Source organism: Pocillopora damicornis, chromosome 5 (assembly GCF_964200805.1).
Source record: "Pocillopora damicornis chromosome 5, jaPocDami1.2, whole genome shotgun sequence".
Taxonomy (NCBI): domain Eukaryota; kingdom Metazoa; phylum Cnidaria; class Anthozoa; order Scleractinia; family Pocilloporidae; genus Pocillopora; species Pocillopora damicornis.
In genome coordinates, this window is record NC_142674.1 from 5,645,619 (window position 1) to 5,663,604 (window position 17,986).

Consider the following 17,986-nt stretch of genomic DNA (forward strand, 5'->3'; position numbering starts at 1 on the left):
AGATCTGATTGGTTGTTTTAAATAGGATGCCTCCTCAGGCAAGCCTTCTCGGAATCTTAAACACATATCGCGGCTGTGTATTTGTCTACAATTCGTGATGGAGTCGCCTCTTAAAAACCTCAAAGAGCAGGTAACATGTTCGATTTGTCTGGATACTTACACCAAACCCAAGACCATCGCTTGCCTTCATACTTTCTGCTGTGAATGCTTGGAGCGACATGCCTTAACGAGTCCAAAGCAAGGGTTTTACCGATGCCCCGAGTGTCAGTCACAGAGTTGCATCCCTGAAGGAAAGTGTTTTGATAATCTGCCAAGCAGTTTTCTGCACAACAGTTTGTTGAGTCTTCTCGCCGTTCGACGCAGTGGCGAAGGAAATGAGAGTAGCTGTGGTACATGCCAGAAGAAGAGCGCTGAGATCAACTACTGCTTTGATTGCGAGAAGTTTATGTGCCCCGACTGTGTGAAAGCACACGAAGCGTTTCGAGATACTTTGTTCCATGGACACAAAGTCACACCAGTACGACAGTTTCAAGCTGTAGACTACGTGGCCTTGTTGAAACGGCAACCGTTTTGCTCGGAGAAGTACCACGAGAAAGAGGTAACGAAGTTTTTCTGCGTGGGATGTCAAAGCTGTGTTAATCAAGTTTGTATTAACACAGATCACAAAAGCCATGATGTTGTTCTGCTTGAAAAGGCAGCAGATGATGAAAAAGCAAACATCACTGCCCGAGCCGAGCTTGTAAAAGAGAAGAAAGAGGTCTGCCGAGATGTTATTCGTGAATTTGAGAAGACGGAGCATGAGTTGGAAACAAACATTAGCACAGCTAAACGTCGAGTTTCCCAAGCAACCGAAGAGACGATGGGAAAGCTTCGCCAACTGGAGCGTGAAGCCATTACTACCCTTGAGAAGTCTCGCGTGTCGAGGATTGCGAAATTGCATTCTGGAAAAGCATCGGTTGTGTCTTTTGAAAAGCAACTTGACCAAGCATTTGAGTTCAGTAACAACCTGGTTGAGAGGAGTTCAAGTTCAGACATAATGCAAAACAAGAAAAATGTGCAGGAACGAATTGAAGACCTCATCAAGACTACAATGCCAGTACTTCCGGTTAGCTCGTGCGTGGAGTTTGTGTCGACATGTGAACCAGAGAGTTTGAGTCTGGGATTTACGAAATTCAGCGATACAGATGTGCAAGGATCGATCGTGGAAGGACTGGATCAGAATTTCCAAGCTGGTGTAGAGGCAAAGATACTAATTTGTCCCAAAACAAGCGAAGGAGAAATCAGAAACACTCAGCTCATAGATCGTGTTGAAATTCACATGGACCCTGCTGATCAGGAGAGGAGCTTGGTGACGAGTGAAAAGGAAGATGGATGTTTCAATGCAAAATTTGTGCTGAAAATACCAGGTATATATATAATAGAAGTTAAGGTAAATGGACAGAGACTTGTCACGAGTCCTTTTACTATTGTGGTCAAAGCACGAGAGTTTAACATTGTTGGTAAGTTGGACTTGCACGGAGAAATGCTCCAAGGTCCAACCGGCATCGCAGTGAACAATAAAGGTGTTATTGCTGTGGCTGATTCTGAAGGTCACTGTATCCTGGCGTTTGATGAGACAGGAAAGTTTGTGCGAAAGATTGGTGGTCGAGGTGACAGGGATGGGCAATTTAATTGGCCGGCTGACGTCACATTCCTCAACGATGACGAGATTCTAGTGGCAGATCAATGTAATCACCGAATACATCAGCTAAATGTTCGGACAGGGAACTTTGTGAAAAGCTTTGGAAAACAGGGAAGTGGTGATGGAGAGTTTAAGGATCCTGTAAGTGTTTGTATCACAAGTGATGGATGTTTTATCATTGTAGCGGATTTTAATAACAAAAGAATTCAGGTGTTTACAATGGATGAGGAACGTGTGTTTGAGTTTGGGGAAAGCGGCCTAGAAAGGCTGCATCATCCAGTCTGCTGCGTTTGTTACGAGGAAAAGTTCTTTGTAACTGAGTTCACTAAGAACTGGGTGAGAGTTTTTGATGGGAAAGGACAGTTTTTGTACAAGTTTGGAGAAGAAGGAGAGGGTGATGGACAGTTGGATTTTCCGAATGTCTTATTCGTTGACAAATATGGAAACCTCCTCGTATGTGACACGATTAATGAACGCATTCAACAGTTTTCATTGGAGGGAACTTTTAGTGGCAAGACAAGTGCGAAGGTAGACCTAGATGTATCTTGGGGTGTTGCCACAATGCCAGATGGTCGGATTTTAATCCCTGACTTCCATAGGAAAGAAGTACATATTCTGAAATAAATCTACAAGTAACGATTTCATTACCAATGTAACATGGGTATGTCGAGGCTTCATTTTTTTTCCATTTAGCGATGATTCTCTTAAAGTGTGTTGATAGGAGGCCAAGATTCATGGCTTGCAATTTTTCACTATTGCACTGGCAAATTTCCTCGTTTTTCTTTTCTTGGTAAATTACTGCATCATATTCAAGACATGAATTGAAGCCGAAAAATAGCTGTTGATCTAAGGGGCTCATAATGTATCGCTGTAAGTTGCAATAATCGCCAGCTACATGTACTAGGGCTTTTTAAATTTTGAGAACCTTTTTCACATCTTAACATAGAAAAATCAGATCTTCTCAGATGGAAATGTTAAGGACTTAATGCTACGCAATGTTTGAATGGATTGACTTTTAAGGATTATATGGTCGATAGACTTGAGGAAAAAATTGATTTTGAGCTTAAATATTTGTCAACTGTTCCTTGAAGTACAAAAAGCTCAAAATATGTCAAACGATTGATATAATTTAAAACGAACGCTTAACTGATTGCGTTGTCAATATAACTGAAATTCTGTATGTTTAACACTGCTTCTCTTTCAATTTAAATAAACTTTCCATTTACTAAGAAGTTGTAATGATGATCATTGAATTAATTAGGCTGCTCGGACGGTTTGTTCGTCGGCTCCTTTGCTTTCCCTCGTGTGTCTCTTCTTGGGTTTCGTCATCCCTCGAGAATTCCAGAGTGTGTTTATTATTCATGATTCTTGTTATTACACAGACTCTTTGGAGAGTAAGATATTGAGCTTATTCTATGGACTAAAACTTGTCAGATATAACTAACTAAGAAGGGGTACTCTCAATACTCTTGTGGTTCTGTCCATATTTCAATGACTCTTACTCGAGAACGAATATTTTTTTGATTTCGTAACAATGACTCGCTGAAACAAAGAGTCACACGACGATAGCAATCATAACTGCAATCATGCAGAAATCAAACAAAAGGAAAATTGCATTTAAAAATGAAGTTTTCAACTTAGCCCGGGCAAAGAGATTCAACTGAGTTTTTATTAAAATGCCATTCAAATCAGATTTTCTGAGAATAGGAAACAATAAACGGATGTGTTTTTGTCTGCAAGTCGCTTTTGGAAACACCTCTTAACGTGTAACTTTTTCTATTTGTGTGGATACTTACACTAAACCCAATACCATCGCTTGTTTTCATAAGTTCTGCTGTAAATGCTTAAAGGGACATGCACTAGCGAGACAAAAAGAAGGGGTTTATTCATGCCCCGAGTGCCAGGCACGAATTGACATCCCTGAAGAAAAGCCTTTTGATAATTAGCCAAGCAATTTTCTGCACAACAGTTTGTTGAATCTTTTTGACGTTCGACGCAGTGGCGAAGGAAATGAGATCGCTGTGGTACATGCCAGATGATGAGCGCTAAAATAAACTACCGCTTTGACTGGGAAAAGTGTTAAAGATTCTTAAATTAAGGTTGGACTCTTCAAGTTTGTCGAGAATGCAAGTGTCTTACGCAGAAGATTAGTTTTTAAGGTAGCTTACATTGTGTTCCTCAGTTTTAAACATTAGCTCTAATTTTACAGATCGATGCTACGTTACATTTTTTAAGCAAGAAAAAGTAGAAAAAATGCACAATTATTTCTCAACAAGTTGATTGTTTTTAGATATGTTGGGTACATTATAAAAACTGCAGTCCCTAAGAAAAACCCTTAACTTCAGTTTCGTTTGCCTGTGAAGATTTCTATGAACTTCGGTTTAAATCATTAAATTTTAATCAGGATTTAATAATCGTTACAAGTTTAGAGCGACCTTTAATGCTAGAAAATTTACGAACTGCAGAATGTGCAAGCGTTTTTCAAATTCAACTCAACTCAAGAATTTCTTGCGTTATGCAAATCTAAATGTCTTTCTTACTGATGTGAACGGCTGAAACTGCGCGTGTTCATCTCAACTTATTTACATTTTACAGTGTATCTGTTTTGAACGGTTTCACTTCAAGCTCTGGAACCAGTGACGGCTAAAAACTTTTATTATCAAGAAGGTCAGCGTCCAAACATGGTTTAACAGTCGCAAGGAGACGTAGCTTTGAACTCCTGAACAGAATGAATGCTCTTCAAAAGGTCAAGTTTATATTTTTCACCACAAAAAATGGTAAGAGGGAGAACGAGTTTATTTTGAGATTGCACTAAAGAACACCGTAACTCCTGAAATTCTTAATTTAGAAATGCATTCTTTCGAAGTAGTTCTCGATAAATAATGCTACACTCATATCTCCTCAATAAAAGTTACAGGGCAAATTTGTCCATTAATTTGTCAGTCAGAGTTTAGATTTGGTGAAGACGTAAAGTTTTAAAATGGCGGAAAATTCAAACTTAGATGAGACTTGAAATTTTTAGGTTCTTCGACCCCGTTCAGCGCGTACTAAACAGGAGCTAGAATCTCTTAAACAAATTTATTTGTAAGGAAGAAGAGATTGGTGGAGTTTTTGATATGTTAGATTAAGCAACATGATAAAAAAAATGAATCAACCTGGAACAGCTTAATGGGGTTTTGCAATCCATGAAACCACGGTAAAATACACTGTTTTTTTTCCCAACCTTTTCAGATAAACTTCAGCGCTCCTCCCCTTTCTAAAAAAAAAAAAAAATTGAGATTTTTTTTTCGAAATTACAGAGATGAATAAAACACAGAAAATGTAGTAACGTGTGATATTTAGTCGTTGTCGACCAGATTGATAATTCATCTCAATTTTATCAGATGTTATTTTATTTGTTTAACTTTGATGACAATCTTAGAGAGGAACATTTTCATAATTTTTTTTCCAAAGTACAGATATAAACAAAGCACAGAGAAAGCAGTAGCTTGTGATATTAAGTAGTAGTCGATCAGATTGATAATTCAGATCAATTTTGTCAGATGTTTTATTTGCTTAACTTTGGTGACATATTTGCATGCTGTTTAGGCAACCTTTGTTTTAATTTGAAATCAACGGAGCTCTAAAATAAATAAAAGAGCAATTGGCATTGTTGATAAATAAGAATTTTGGTTCATGAGAAAAAGTTCATAGTAAGGTTTTTTTTTTTATCATCGTTTAAAACGCTCTAAGTTGTTTGCCGTCATCTCCGGAAAATATATCGATAGCCAATATTAACCAATTTAGGAAATGCTATAAAGGTTTTTTAAAACGCAATATAAAACCAGAGAATTTCGCCATTAGAGACGATTGAGTTTTCGAGACTTGTTTGAATTAGTGCATGGAAATTACATAGGAACCACAATTTAGTGCATTTGTCTTGACCTAAGCAGCTGAAAATATAATCGACCGTGATATCTTCTATCAGTTCTAAAGATATAAATTCCACTAAGGCATAACCACATAAAAAATAATCATTTTAATAGAACCGATCAATATTTATCACCGGGGGGCTGGTAACGACTGATCCCCCTCCATTCCCCTTGTAGATCATGTGACCCCCAAAATTCTAAACCCACCCCTAGTGATATAATAATTAACGACTGGTACCTGAGCTGCCCACAGAGTAGTTAAAAAGATATCACGACACAGTCTAGATATATCGTCCTTAAAGACGTTTATCAGTTATAATAGATGTTATTTAATAATGATTCAAGCTTAGTGAATATTGCTGAATAATCCTCGAGACGAAGTCGAGGGGTTTATTTAACAATATTCCCTGAGCCTGAGGCGAATAACTGTTTCAGTATAATTGCTTAGGTGCTTTTGAATTTTTTTTTGACGCTGAAACCATCCTGTTTCAATTGTTTCGATTGATAAAGAGCCACTTTACACTAGAATTTCACAGTTTTATTTAATTCAAACAATTAACATTTCATATCTTTCTGTTACGCCAAACTTGATACCATCTTTTGTTTTCTTCGAAATGAAATTTTCTCCCATCGCGTTTATCACTTCCTCGGTAACATCGACAAAACGCGAGGCAACGATTATGAACTTTAGCGCCCCCTGCTATAATCAGCTCGCACGTGGTGGTCATGTAATCCTCGACCAATCAGAGCGGCGCAATTATACTAAAGACTAATAACTTTGCACAATTTGTCCAGAGTAAGGATGGCACATTTAAAATATTTTACACCTTTTGGCTCTGTGCACAAGCTTTGATTTGTTATGGTAACATGTTATTTTGTTTTCTTTCAGTTCTTTCAACATACTTTGCTTGATAATTTGGACCCAAGCTTGAAGTGAGGACACAAGATTGAACTAGAGAAAACCCAGATGTTCTAGAAACACGTTTGGAAATTTATCGTAAGAGGTAAAAACTGTAACATATAGTTGCTAGCTATCCTTTCAATAAATAGTCATGAATTTTTCATTAAAAAGGGTTAGTAATTTGTCTGCAAAACAAAACCCGAAACCTAAGTTCGTCCTTACATAATTGTCTGGCGCAGGAAAAGTCTTGTCTGGAAAAGTTGATTTTAAAACTTAAATTTGTTGAAACTACTGGTTTTGAGAAAATTCTTTCATACTCTAAGTTCGCCAAATGTTTTTGAAAGGCACACTTTCAGTGATCGTTAGTAAGTTTACCCTTACATTGTTTGACGTACCTTGCAGGAAAAAAATTTTGATCTTAGGTCAATTGCTATCGGCTCAAGGAAGTACGATTAGTTAAAAAAAAAACCAAAAACAAAACAACTACTTTCTAGTATTTAGTACATTTATCAGACAGTCGCATTCATAAATATATTTTGAGTAAGTTTACACTTTCTATTTTCACAAGATGTCCACAATTTTCAGCAGATATGATACTTATCAATGTTCATTCTTAAAATTCAAGTTTATCAATTTTCTCGAGACAATTACAGTCTATCAAAATTCACTTAGTTAGTAGCAATAAAGTTAGACTTACTCTTTCGGTGTTCAGTTATGCTTACCGACATTTGCACTTGTCAGTATATACTTGTACTTAGTAAATAGACTTAAAGGCAAATAAAATGTGTTTTCAAATACATGGTCTCTTTAATGTCTTGAGTTTAAAATAAGCCAAAACAAAGAAAAAATTTGGCGCTGTGAAAAGGGCCTGGTAGCAAGTCAAAATGTAGGCTCTCTTTTATTTTTTTTTGCGTATGGAGGGTTGCCGAGAGGAAAAAAAATTCTACGGATTTGAACGGGTTCTAGTGTTAATACAAAATATATACGTGACGTTTGATAGGAGAAAAGAAACGGCACAATGCAAGATTTTTCTCGGCAAAAGACTTGTTTATTTTTTGCTCAACTGAAGACACAATTCAAAACCGCAGACTTTTTTTTTTTTCCTATGGACAATTTTCCCGCCAAAAGACTTAGTTTTTTTGGCGCTCATTTTTCATCGCTGAAGACATTCTCCGAGAAAGAAATTTTGTTCGCAGAATTGCGGTAGGCCCTTTAAATCGCGTAGACTCTTTGATCGATAGTTTTCTTGCAAACATCACTTCCTATGCGTGTGCGTGCATCTTCACCACGTACTACACAAGAGGTGTTTGATAAAACTTTATTTCAGTCAATAAACTTCTTCAATCTTCTTGGAACATCTTTCAAACCTGGAAGAAAAGGAAATGATTAAATGACCTGTATGAGACATACAATACATGAAATTGTACATCAGGAATAAAGGTATATAAATCGGAAAAACCTTTTATTCCCTTTAAAATTCTACACGTTCTTCTGAGCTAGGATTTTGTCTTTTCTTTTCATACCAGAAAAAATGTGCAGAATCAAAGGATTTGTGCCCTAAAATACATTAAACACACTACTAGCACTGGTTTCTGACATCGTTTACAATGGTCAGATAGGATTTATCTCCCTATACAAGACACTATTTAGGGATTTTCATGAAAGATTCCCTCGCACTTCAATTTTTTTCTTTTTCGTTGCTTTTCTTTATTTTTTTTTTGTACGACCAATTCACCTTCGTCAGAAGGTAGAGAAATGACGAGAAAGGATGAGAAATAAAATTTTCAGGAGAATGTCCTCAAATACTAAGAAAAGTTAAATACACTCACGGTTTAGCGGGAACCGAATTCCGAAAAATCCAGACCACATAAAAACAGTTTTTAACTAATCTGCATATAGTGCATTTTTCTCCATAACTCCTTATAAAGCCTGTTTCATGATACCTCATTGCTATACTAGTGAAAGGTGCGTAAACATTATAACAGTGTAAAATGAAATTCAACTGAGAGAGACAAGCTCCTCTAAGAAATTTAACGAAGACAAGCAATTCTTTGGATATTTTTGACTGGCTTCAAAAAACCGAAAAAAGGTTCATGATCGCCTGATACTGGCCATTTTAGGCTTTAATTGCAACAGAATTTCCAAGTATTTACGACGATCACCTACCTCTCATATACATAGAAGATACTACCGCGCCCAGACAAGTAGTTGTTCCAAAAATATATTATAGATCTAAAACTGTGCCTAATTGTCACCTAACCCATCATCCAGTCGAATACTTCGAATACTCGAACTATACACCTAAATTAATTTTGTAAGTTCTAGGGTATAAAAAACGCTCACTAAAGCTCGCTAACAACTCTTTACATAATCTTGCTGATTTGTTAGGGCGATCCCGGCTAATCTTACAAGTTAATCATTAGTTGGGTATTGAAGAAAATTTGAAATACTTTTCCCGTTGGTAGCAAAGTTCATTCTCGCGTTTGTTTATTACAATAGAGCAACAAATACAACAATGGCAAGACGAAATATTCATTAAATTATACCTGTCATAAATGAAGCTCTCTCAAAGCAAACAAAATTGCTGCTAACTAGACCTTGCGTATATAACGAATATAGATAACTTACCCGTGCTCAAAAGTGACCAAAATCCTGCCAGTTCACAGCTTCACTTAGTTGACTGGGGTTGCTGGTCGTAAACCACGTGCGGAGGCTGTTACTCATCACAAACCGTCATTCAAGACCACCTAACATGTTTGCTTCAATTGCCTGACGTTCGGGGTCGTTTCAGGCAACCACAACCAAAAACTGTATTCTACGGCACAAGTTGCTTCAAACCAATCCATAAAGCAGATTTCTGAGCAACACGTGGAAAGATCCTGGCAAAACTAGAGCGAATACTAAATGAAGTAACGTATTTGCAATGCAAATAGTTCCGTGAGCCTCACAATCAATAATAAAAAAAAATACTGCAAGGTAGGAGAGGGGAATATTTTGACATGCACAGACAAACACAAAATCACATCTACGCTATACTAATTAATTCCTTTTTATTACTATTTCATGAAAAAAAAGATGTAATATGTTTACAATATTTCTACAAACAAATTTTTACCCAAAAAAGAAAATGGCTTCATGGCTTAGTGGCTTTGTGGACGCACGTTGTAAAATACTGTAGCAAACGTTTTCTCGAGGATTGCTGAAACACTTTTCTTTGGATATATTTGTTGAGTATGACAAAGTAGCATTAACTATCCTGTGTGGTTTTTCCCACGTCTCAGCGCTGACATTCCCATTTTTTCGCGACCAAAGATGTGGCTCTGGGACTTGCTGTCACGTGTCAACCTTACAGATGTCTTCATACGGGATCCTGTCAATTCTCTTCCCTCGGTGGGGTCCCTGTGGGGAAACGCAAAAACAAAGAAATAGGTATCCGACGTCTACGTGAATTTTTCCACCAAGAAAAGCGAACCGAAGTCAAAAAACATTTCCGAATGAAAACCAATTAGTACTTGATCAATTGTGTTTTCCACCCCTGTGGATCGTTTACTTCTGCGTACTTTTAAGCTCTCCTTGGTCTGAAGTGATTTCTCCATCGCTAAGAATGGGCCATGAAACAAACTTGATTCAGGCGTCAAGATAATGAAATGACAACTGGTCTATACAGTACGTTGATGCTCAACTAATCACTAATAGATAAAACACTTAACAGTGAGTCAATTTGACCAACCAAATCTTTTTTTAGCTTACATCTTTCAACTCTACGGCTACAGAGAAGGTCTTTTCATCCAAGGACACAAGCGAAGCTCTTGCTCCTCTGTAGGCACCGTTTACAATTAAGACAGTCTTTCCTGGAAATACAATAAATGCAATTAATACCTCCAAAACCATACACGTCAAGAAACAACAGTTTTTATTTCCCTAACGTTACTCAAATTAACAGAATTCGATTAAGAATCAGTGTAATAAACAACGAAATCAAACAACACCACTCAAATAAAGCTTAGAGTACACCTGACATTAACCCTTCACTCCTTTACATCAGTATGCATATTCTCCATACAACTCCCTAAACATTTCTTAGGGTTCTGACAAGGAGAATTTGTTCAACAATCTAAGGCTTCTTCAGCTGGTAATCAGGAATTAGTCTGAGAATGACTAACTTTATTTCCGAATATATTACTAACTCTTCCACAATCCCCCTATGGGGAGGCGCGTGGGAAAAGCCGACTTCCCGTCAGTCTTTTCGTCGTGTGCTTACCACCAACACTCGTCCCCATTTCTCCTGCGCATCTCGAGACCTTAAGATTATCACAGACATTTCCCCTAAAGGACGGATACCGGTCAAGTTATTGAAGCAACAGTACCTATGGCTGGTATGACTGTTTCCAAGTGTTCCTGATCCACTTTGAGAACATCTCCGCCATCTGACATCTTTATCACGGCTACAAATAGATTCTTAATGTCCTGCGGTAAAAACAGGAAGGTTGGGAACAATCAAATAATGTGACAAAGTTCTTGATGTTGTTGAAAATTAGATGGCGACGGCGGCTGCAGACGATGGCAGCGCTATGAGAATCTGGTTTTCCATAAAGATAATAACCTCTTGCTTGTCTATCTGTCTATTCTTACTGGTTGAAGAATTGTAAGAAATGGTCATGTGACCAATGCTTCCGGTAGTTTCAGGGTGAAGACAGTAAGATCGCCTTCGTAAAGACGCATTCAGTCCATATAGATCATTCGTTTAAATCAGACTGTAACGAACGGTATTTTAGATTCATACCTTTATTGTTCCTTTCTTTTTGTAGTATTTTTCTCCAACTTTTTTGGTCATGATTTTCACAACGATTCCCTGCAAATGAACGCCAGAAGATAAGTTCATGCAATGATTCACAGTACCATAATAAATTCTTTGCAGTCGTACCATCAATACTATACTATCGTTATTATTACTTTAGTATACTATTTTTATTATACTGCCACTACAATAGAAAGAGTTCACCACTCCTAGTTCGTTCCTTCCCTCGCTCATTCGTTTGTTTGTGGGTTCGTTAGTTCGCTGGCTCATTCGGTTTTTCGTTGGTTTATTCGCTGGTTCATTCGGTCTTTCGTTCGTTTATTCGCTGGTTCACTCGGTATTTCGTTCGTTTGTTCGCTGGTTCACTCAGTCGTTCTTTCGTTTGTTCGCTGGTTCTTTCGGTCTTTCGTTCGTTTGTTCGCTGGTTCATTCGGTCTTTCATTCGTTAGTTTGCTAGTTCACTCGGTCGTTCTTTCGTTTGTTCCCTGGTTCATTCGGTCTTTCATTCGTTTATTCGCAGGTTCGTACGTTCGATCGTTCGTGTGTTCGCTAGTTCGTTTGTCCTTTCGCACGTTCATTCGTTCGTTCGGTCTTCACTCGCTGGGTTGCCATCCATTTCACCTCGTATCTATCTTTTACTTACTTTTGCAATCCAGTTGTCCTTTCGGCTTATCTTCATCTTTTTTTGCTCTTCCATCTTAAGGAAAAAAAATGAAGAGTTTATTAGTAAAACGAAAGTATTACCTTTTGGTCCACGTCTGAGAGGTAAAAAACCGTCTGTCAGTTCTGTAACATGACAACTTTTTTCGATGAACTTACTTCCATTATCTCCTCTAGCGCCGATTTCCGCTTTTGACTAGAAATTAAAAACAAAGTTCTGTACATTATTTCTAGCGCTAACTAGGAACAGAAAACTTTCACCAGTGCTAAGTTAGCTCCCCTCGCTTGTAAAACACTCCTCTGTCTAAAAAACAATGAAACACGTAAATAAACGAAAAAGAACGCATGAAAGACAAAGCAGTTGAGATTTCTTTGTTTTCGTTGACGTCCTCTTCAAAAAACTTCGACTAAATGAAATTTTGTTAAATTAGGGATAGATACTTTATTGTCGAAGCCTTCATAACAGACATTCATCGTCTTGTACCGGCACCCTCTAGACAAAAACTTTCCCTCCAAAACGAAATCTTTATTTACATATTCTAACAAGCTGACGGCCCCAGTTGAGAACACATGTCTGCAATTCAATAGGAGCCAAAAAAAAAAAAAGGAAAAACGAAGATCCCCTCCAATTGTTCAAACAGTTTCAATACCTTTCTTTGGCTTTTTCTTTCTCTTTTTTCTTTTCCTTCGGCATCAAACTCGCTGACATAATTGGATTTGGCAGTCCAATTGACCTCGACTGCATTGCTCTAATATTACAGATTACAACAGTGAAGGTTAGTTCCTGCATGGTGTTCAAATCTGGTCTCTGTTAAGGCCTGGTAATTTTTTTTACGGAAACTGCCCAGTTTACACTCTTCTTAAGGTGATCAAAGCTAAAAATCGAAACTAGCAGACAACGCTTTGAACGCGTGTTTAAAGAGACTGAACTTCGCTGAGATATTTCGCTGAAATATTTCGCTGAGATATTTCGCTGAGGAAAGTTGGCTTAAGAAATCTTAATGCATAGTAGCAAAGAAGTTACCTATAATTATGGTAACAATGTGTACACTAACAAATTAATTATAAACACTCCCTTATTCTTTTATCGTTTAAGGGGATAAAAACGTGATGTCCCTCAGAGAACTCACAGGAACTGAGAGGTTTCCTAAGTCCGGAAATACTGGTATGATCAAATACTGGCAAGGATTTGTTGAGGACAAAATTCCTAAAAAACTCGGTTGACATTTTTTCTTTTAGTAATGTGCTTACCCGCTGGGGCCTGGATCAGACTCCTTCTTCTTTGCCGCCGGCATAAGGAACGTCACTAAAAAAAAAGAAAATACAATTTATTTGATGTTGGAGAAATTTTCCAATGGGCGTCGAAAGTAAGCCAGGATCGCTTTGGTTTTATTGCACTTTACTTTGCAATTGGTCTAGAAAATCTCGCCATTCTCTCGACCAATCAGATGCAAGAATAAAAACAATCGCGACTAGGTCGATCGCGTTTTCCCGCGCTAAGCAGTTTGAGTTCTCATTGGCTAACGATAATGTTTATCTTTGTTCTGACTGGTTGCTGGGTTCAAGTTTTTTTACTGCTCTAAAATATTACCATGATAATAAATTGACAAACAGAATTTTCAAATGTGCTTAGAGAGTACTGTAGAATCCCATTGAATTGCTTTTCCATGCTCAGTGATTGGTCTAAAATATTCCCAAAAAATAAGAAGACCACATCCTCAGAGAGCTGGGGACAAACAAGATGTTATCAGATCAAAGACGTTAACCCATTAACCCCTAAGAGGAACAAGCTTTTAAATTCTCCTTACATGATCACCCCTAAATCAAACACTAAGGTCGCAAGAATAAGGGAAATGATCACCAACTATTAAGAAGCTCTTAATCTCCATATCAGCAACTTAGGATTTGTGTTGAGAACAGTACTGAGAAGATGCATGTTGATGTCAGGGTGTGAATGGTTAACCCTTGAACTCCTAGAAGTGATTAAGTTAATCAATAATATGCAACTTCTCCATACAATACCCATACATTATCCAACAAACAGGTAATGAGAATCTGCAAACTTATCAGGTAGAAGGTATCATTAAAAACGACAAGGAATAAGGAAATGTGTAGCAGTAGATAACTAACAATCAATCTAGCAAACCTTTTTCCTCTTCATTGTCTCGTTTGAGCTCTGTGAAGACTGGTTCTGGCTAAACAAAACAAACAAATACTATAAAAAAAATGTGTATTTACTGAGGGTTTGAAAGACACTATTGAAATTAAGAAGACATTTTTGTTCAAGACAAACCTCATCTACTTTCCTCGCTCTTTCTCTTTCAATTTGCCTTTCAAGAAGCTTAGCTGTTGAACAGTAAATAAATTTGCTTATTGGTCAGATGCATTAAATATAATATGTTTGCCATGTACAATTAAAATAATAAAATCTCTGTGCATACTCTCTGAAACATTCATGTTTGCAGGTCTGAAATATTGTAAATTCGGTTGGTGAAATCACAATCTAAATGGAAGAAAAAACATCAGATGCAAGCACACCCCATCAAATCCCTAGAAACACTAGTAGCAGAAGTAATGAAAGAGGTGATGAGTTTCATTGAATTCAAATTAAAATGTTCTTTATTTACATATCACATCTTAAAACTTTAGCACCAAGGAAACTTACTTCGTCTTTCCTCATCATCCATCTCCATCTTTTCTTTAGCCGCAGCTGCCTAAATATAAAGTAACAAGTACATGTACTACCTTTCCATTTGCACCCAAGCAATTAAGATTTAAAATTCTATTGAAAGGATAATGATGACATTAACTACTGGATCCTATCAAACAGTTGATGATGGTTTTCTTTGCCCTCTTTAATCCGTCAGCTCTTAAAGTTTGTAACAGGGTTATTTGGTTTTATCACCTGAGTAGATAAGTAAACCTAAATTTATTTAGCAACTGTAAAGAGTTCCAAAGCTGACACTTTTTAGCCTTAGCCCTTTGTCAGAGCAAATGGTAAAGGGCTAACAGTTGAAATGTCAGCTTTGAATTTCTTTACAGTAGCCAATTTAAGTTTTCAACTCAGTTGATAAAACCAAATTATTATTTTATACTCTCCCACTGATGCAGCACCACAGTTTATTAATAAACTTAACCCTTTTATACAGTGATAACAATAAAATTTTGGGCTCTACCATATGTACCTTTTGCCTCTCTATGGTGTCAGGATCCCTGTCAATGTATGCAATAAACCACCCTTTTTCTGTTTCATCTACCTTGCAGTGTCCTAATTGAAAAAAAAAAAGCAATTATAAGGAGATGAAAATTGCTTTACACTCTAACATCAGTATCCATATTCCTCAAACTCTCTTCTGTAAATAATCTTTGGTACTGACCAGGAGAATAAGTTTAACAATCAAAGTTAGTTAGGTTCACTTGTTTTTAATTTTAATAAAAATTTAATTTTATTCATGTTATCTTAATGAATGATCGGTGGTATTATGGGGAAATTAGATGCTTATCACTCCTCATGGTTAGAGGATTAAATCAGTTCACATTACATTTAGCAATAACTTAGGCTTTGTGTATAACAGTGAATAACACATAACTTACCTTCCTTCCCCAGCCACTTTACAAATTCAGTTAGAGTTTCCCACTAAAAAAGAAAAAAAACATGTTTAGCATTAATCAAATCATATTGTAATAAAATATAAAATAAAACATGCAAAGGTATAATTGTTAAATATTTAATAATCAAATACAGATAACAATGAAATAATTGATTCATTTGTGATAAGCATGAGACAAAAAAACCAAGACTTTTTCTGTAGTCAACAAAGTCCTACACAAACCTGAGTTGCATTCATGTGAGTATGATGCCTGTCACTGATGTAATCCTGATAAACTTGATTAGCCCTCACTCTACGAGTTCCTAAAAAAAACAGGTGTTGCAAGAAATTAAGTTTTGACTGATGGAAGGGGTAAAGGTTGGGGTATGGTCTTCACATTTGAACTGTTTTTTTTCTTTCTTTTATTTTACCACTTCTTTGAAACCAAAATTCTTGCAATGACAGGATTACGTAAAAAAATTTTTTGGAAATATTTCTTGGCTTGTGAAAGCTCCCTAATACAGAAAAAAATTCTGTGTTTTCTGAATCAAAGTTTAAAACCCCTCTCCAATAAAAAATTTATTCATCCACCGTGATGGTCCATGGTATTGCATACTTTGTAGTTTAGTGTATTCAAGAAAACCTACAGTGCAGAATTCTGGTTATCAACAACATCAAATGGTGACCCATACAAGCTTGGATGAGAGTTCACTGTAAAGATAAATTTGTATCTTCTATCATCCCCTGTTCTGAGTATCACCTCTCTTTTTAAAGCTTTATTACTCCCAGAGGTGATTCACATGTAACTTCTCCCTATAATATGCACACATTATTCAGGATACAGGTAAAGAGAATACTTAAACTTAAAAGGTACACTGTAAAAGATTTTATCGTGATCCAAAACCAAATTCTTGTAACTAATTTTGAAGCAAATGTGTAACAGCTAAAGGGGAGAATTGACAATCAGATCTTTGGAATTGAAGGGTTAACTGTTACATAATACATGTCATAATCTGTAATGTTCCAATTTATCCTGTAGCCCAACTATTGAAGTTAATATTCTCAAATTTAATACTTTGTCTGATTTTCAAGTCATAAGTTAGTGACATTACAAATAAATGTTGTTGTTGATGTTGTTGTTGTTTGTCTCTGTTGAATTACAGGTACATATAACATGAAATAACATGTACCATCATGGGCAGATGCAGGAACAAAAGCGGATAAGTAACAAACAAGACCAAAATACAAATACAAAATACACCAGTGACAGTGCACCAAACATACCAAAATAGCCAAACAAGGTGCTGTAAATAGCTACACATTAACTTTTGACCTCATCACCCAACAAAGACTATCAATATAGCCTATGAAATGTTGGGATGAATACAATAGATAGCCTGATTCTGCATCATGAGAAAAATGATTAAATTTTCATTTTACTACAAATTAGAAAATGAAAGTGTAGAAAATTTGACCAAGTGATTGAAGTTAGCCATGACGAACAAGAGAAAAGTGTAAAATACAATAACACCACATCACATACCAAACTGTCTCTTCAAAAGCTTTAGAAAAGTATCTTGGAACTCCCTGACAATTGAAAACATAAAGAATTAGTATCAATACTCCCTTAAATCTGCCACAAGTGAAACATCAAAAGGAATTTTTCAATCTTCGCACTTTCAGGAAATATAGGGCTGTGTGGTAATCTTAAAATAACGTTGTCCAAGGCCACTGAGGTTGACATTGTTAGCTTTCATTAATAAACAAGAAATATTTATAAAGCCCAGTTTTGATTCAATGATATGTAAATAAGTAGCCCTGTAATCTGTATTTCTGCCTAAATAATAATAATCACGGACACAGTACTAAGCCTACATGTATATCAATAAAAGTGAAAATTAGCTTACTTAGAGAAAGTGTCCATGTACTTGTCAACATCTTCTGCTAATAACAAAAGCTGGCGTTGATGTGATTCCGACATAGTGTGGCACTTGAATCCATTCTTTCCCAAGAAAAGGTAAAGGAGAGGTACATGAAATATTATTCGGTTCACAAATATCAATATCGACTTTAAAAAATTTCAGAATGGACTTCATAGAACATGTACCTCATCTCGGCATTGTTTCTGACACATTTGACAATACCATCGCAGCTTCTGCAAACCTTTAGCTTTAATTCTATTCGATATGGCTTTTGGTGTTAATGCTCCTGCCTTTTCTTTGCCCATGCTGTGAGTTTTAATCTACGAAATTATTAAAATGACCTCCTCTTCGCAACCTAAACGTTTACATCATCCGTCCGCCATGTTTCTAGATTAACATGCAATGATGTGTCTAGTGCCAGATTCCTCACGTCCAAAGCTGAAGGGTATCAACTGAACATACTGCAAACTACTAAATGTCGTGTTTTTTTTGTTTTGTTTTGTTTTTTGTTTTGCTTAGTTTT

General features: G+C 36.6%; 2 protein-coding genes across 3 annotated transcripts in view; one reads left to right on the forward strand and one right to left on the reverse strand.

Annotated features, from left to right (window-relative positions):
- LOC149044835 (E3 ubiquitin-protein ligase TRIM45-like) overlaps positions 1–2,811 on the forward strand; it is a 3,737-nt gene extending 926 nt beyond the window's left edge. The window contains exon 1 of the mRNA XM_089205802.1: positions 1–2,811. This exon is cut by the window's left edge and continues 926 nt beyond it. Within this exon, the coding sequence (XP_089061928.1) occupies positions 98–2,305 (2,208 nt within the window). The 5' untranslated portion in view covers positions 1–97 and the 3' untranslated portion in view covers positions 2,306–2,811.
- A 6,715-nt stretch (positions 2,812–9,526) lies between these two features.
- LOC113679186 (DNA/RNA-binding protein KIN17) lies at positions 9,527–17,882 on the reverse strand. Of its 2 annotated transcripts, XM_089208306.1 has the most exons (17): positions 17,649–17,882; positions 17,449–17,543; positions 17,085–17,128; positions 15,785–15,864; positions 15,546–15,588; positions 15,137–15,219; positions 14,617–14,665; positions 14,245–14,297; positions 14,098–14,146; positions 13,203–13,257; positions 12,602–12,700; positions 12,111–12,147; positions 11,935–11,988; positions 11,277–11,345; positions 10,861–10,960; positions 10,244–10,344; positions 9,527–9,892 (listed from the first exon to the last, which is right to left on the reverse strand). In XM_089208306.1, exons 1-17 carry the CDS (start codon positions 17,766–17,768, stop codon positions 9,827–9,829), a joined length of 1,197 nt encoding a protein of 398 aa, XP_089064432.1. In that variant the 5' UTR covers positions 17,769–17,882; the 3' UTR covers positions 9,527–9,826. The 2 variants fall into 2 exon arrangements, with proteins under 2 accessions (XP_089064432.1, XP_089064433.1); XM_089208307.1 differs by lacking the exon at positions 17,449–17,543 and having other exon boundaries at positions 17,649–17,761.
- Between the last annotated feature and the right edge of the window lie 104 nt (positions 17,883–17,986).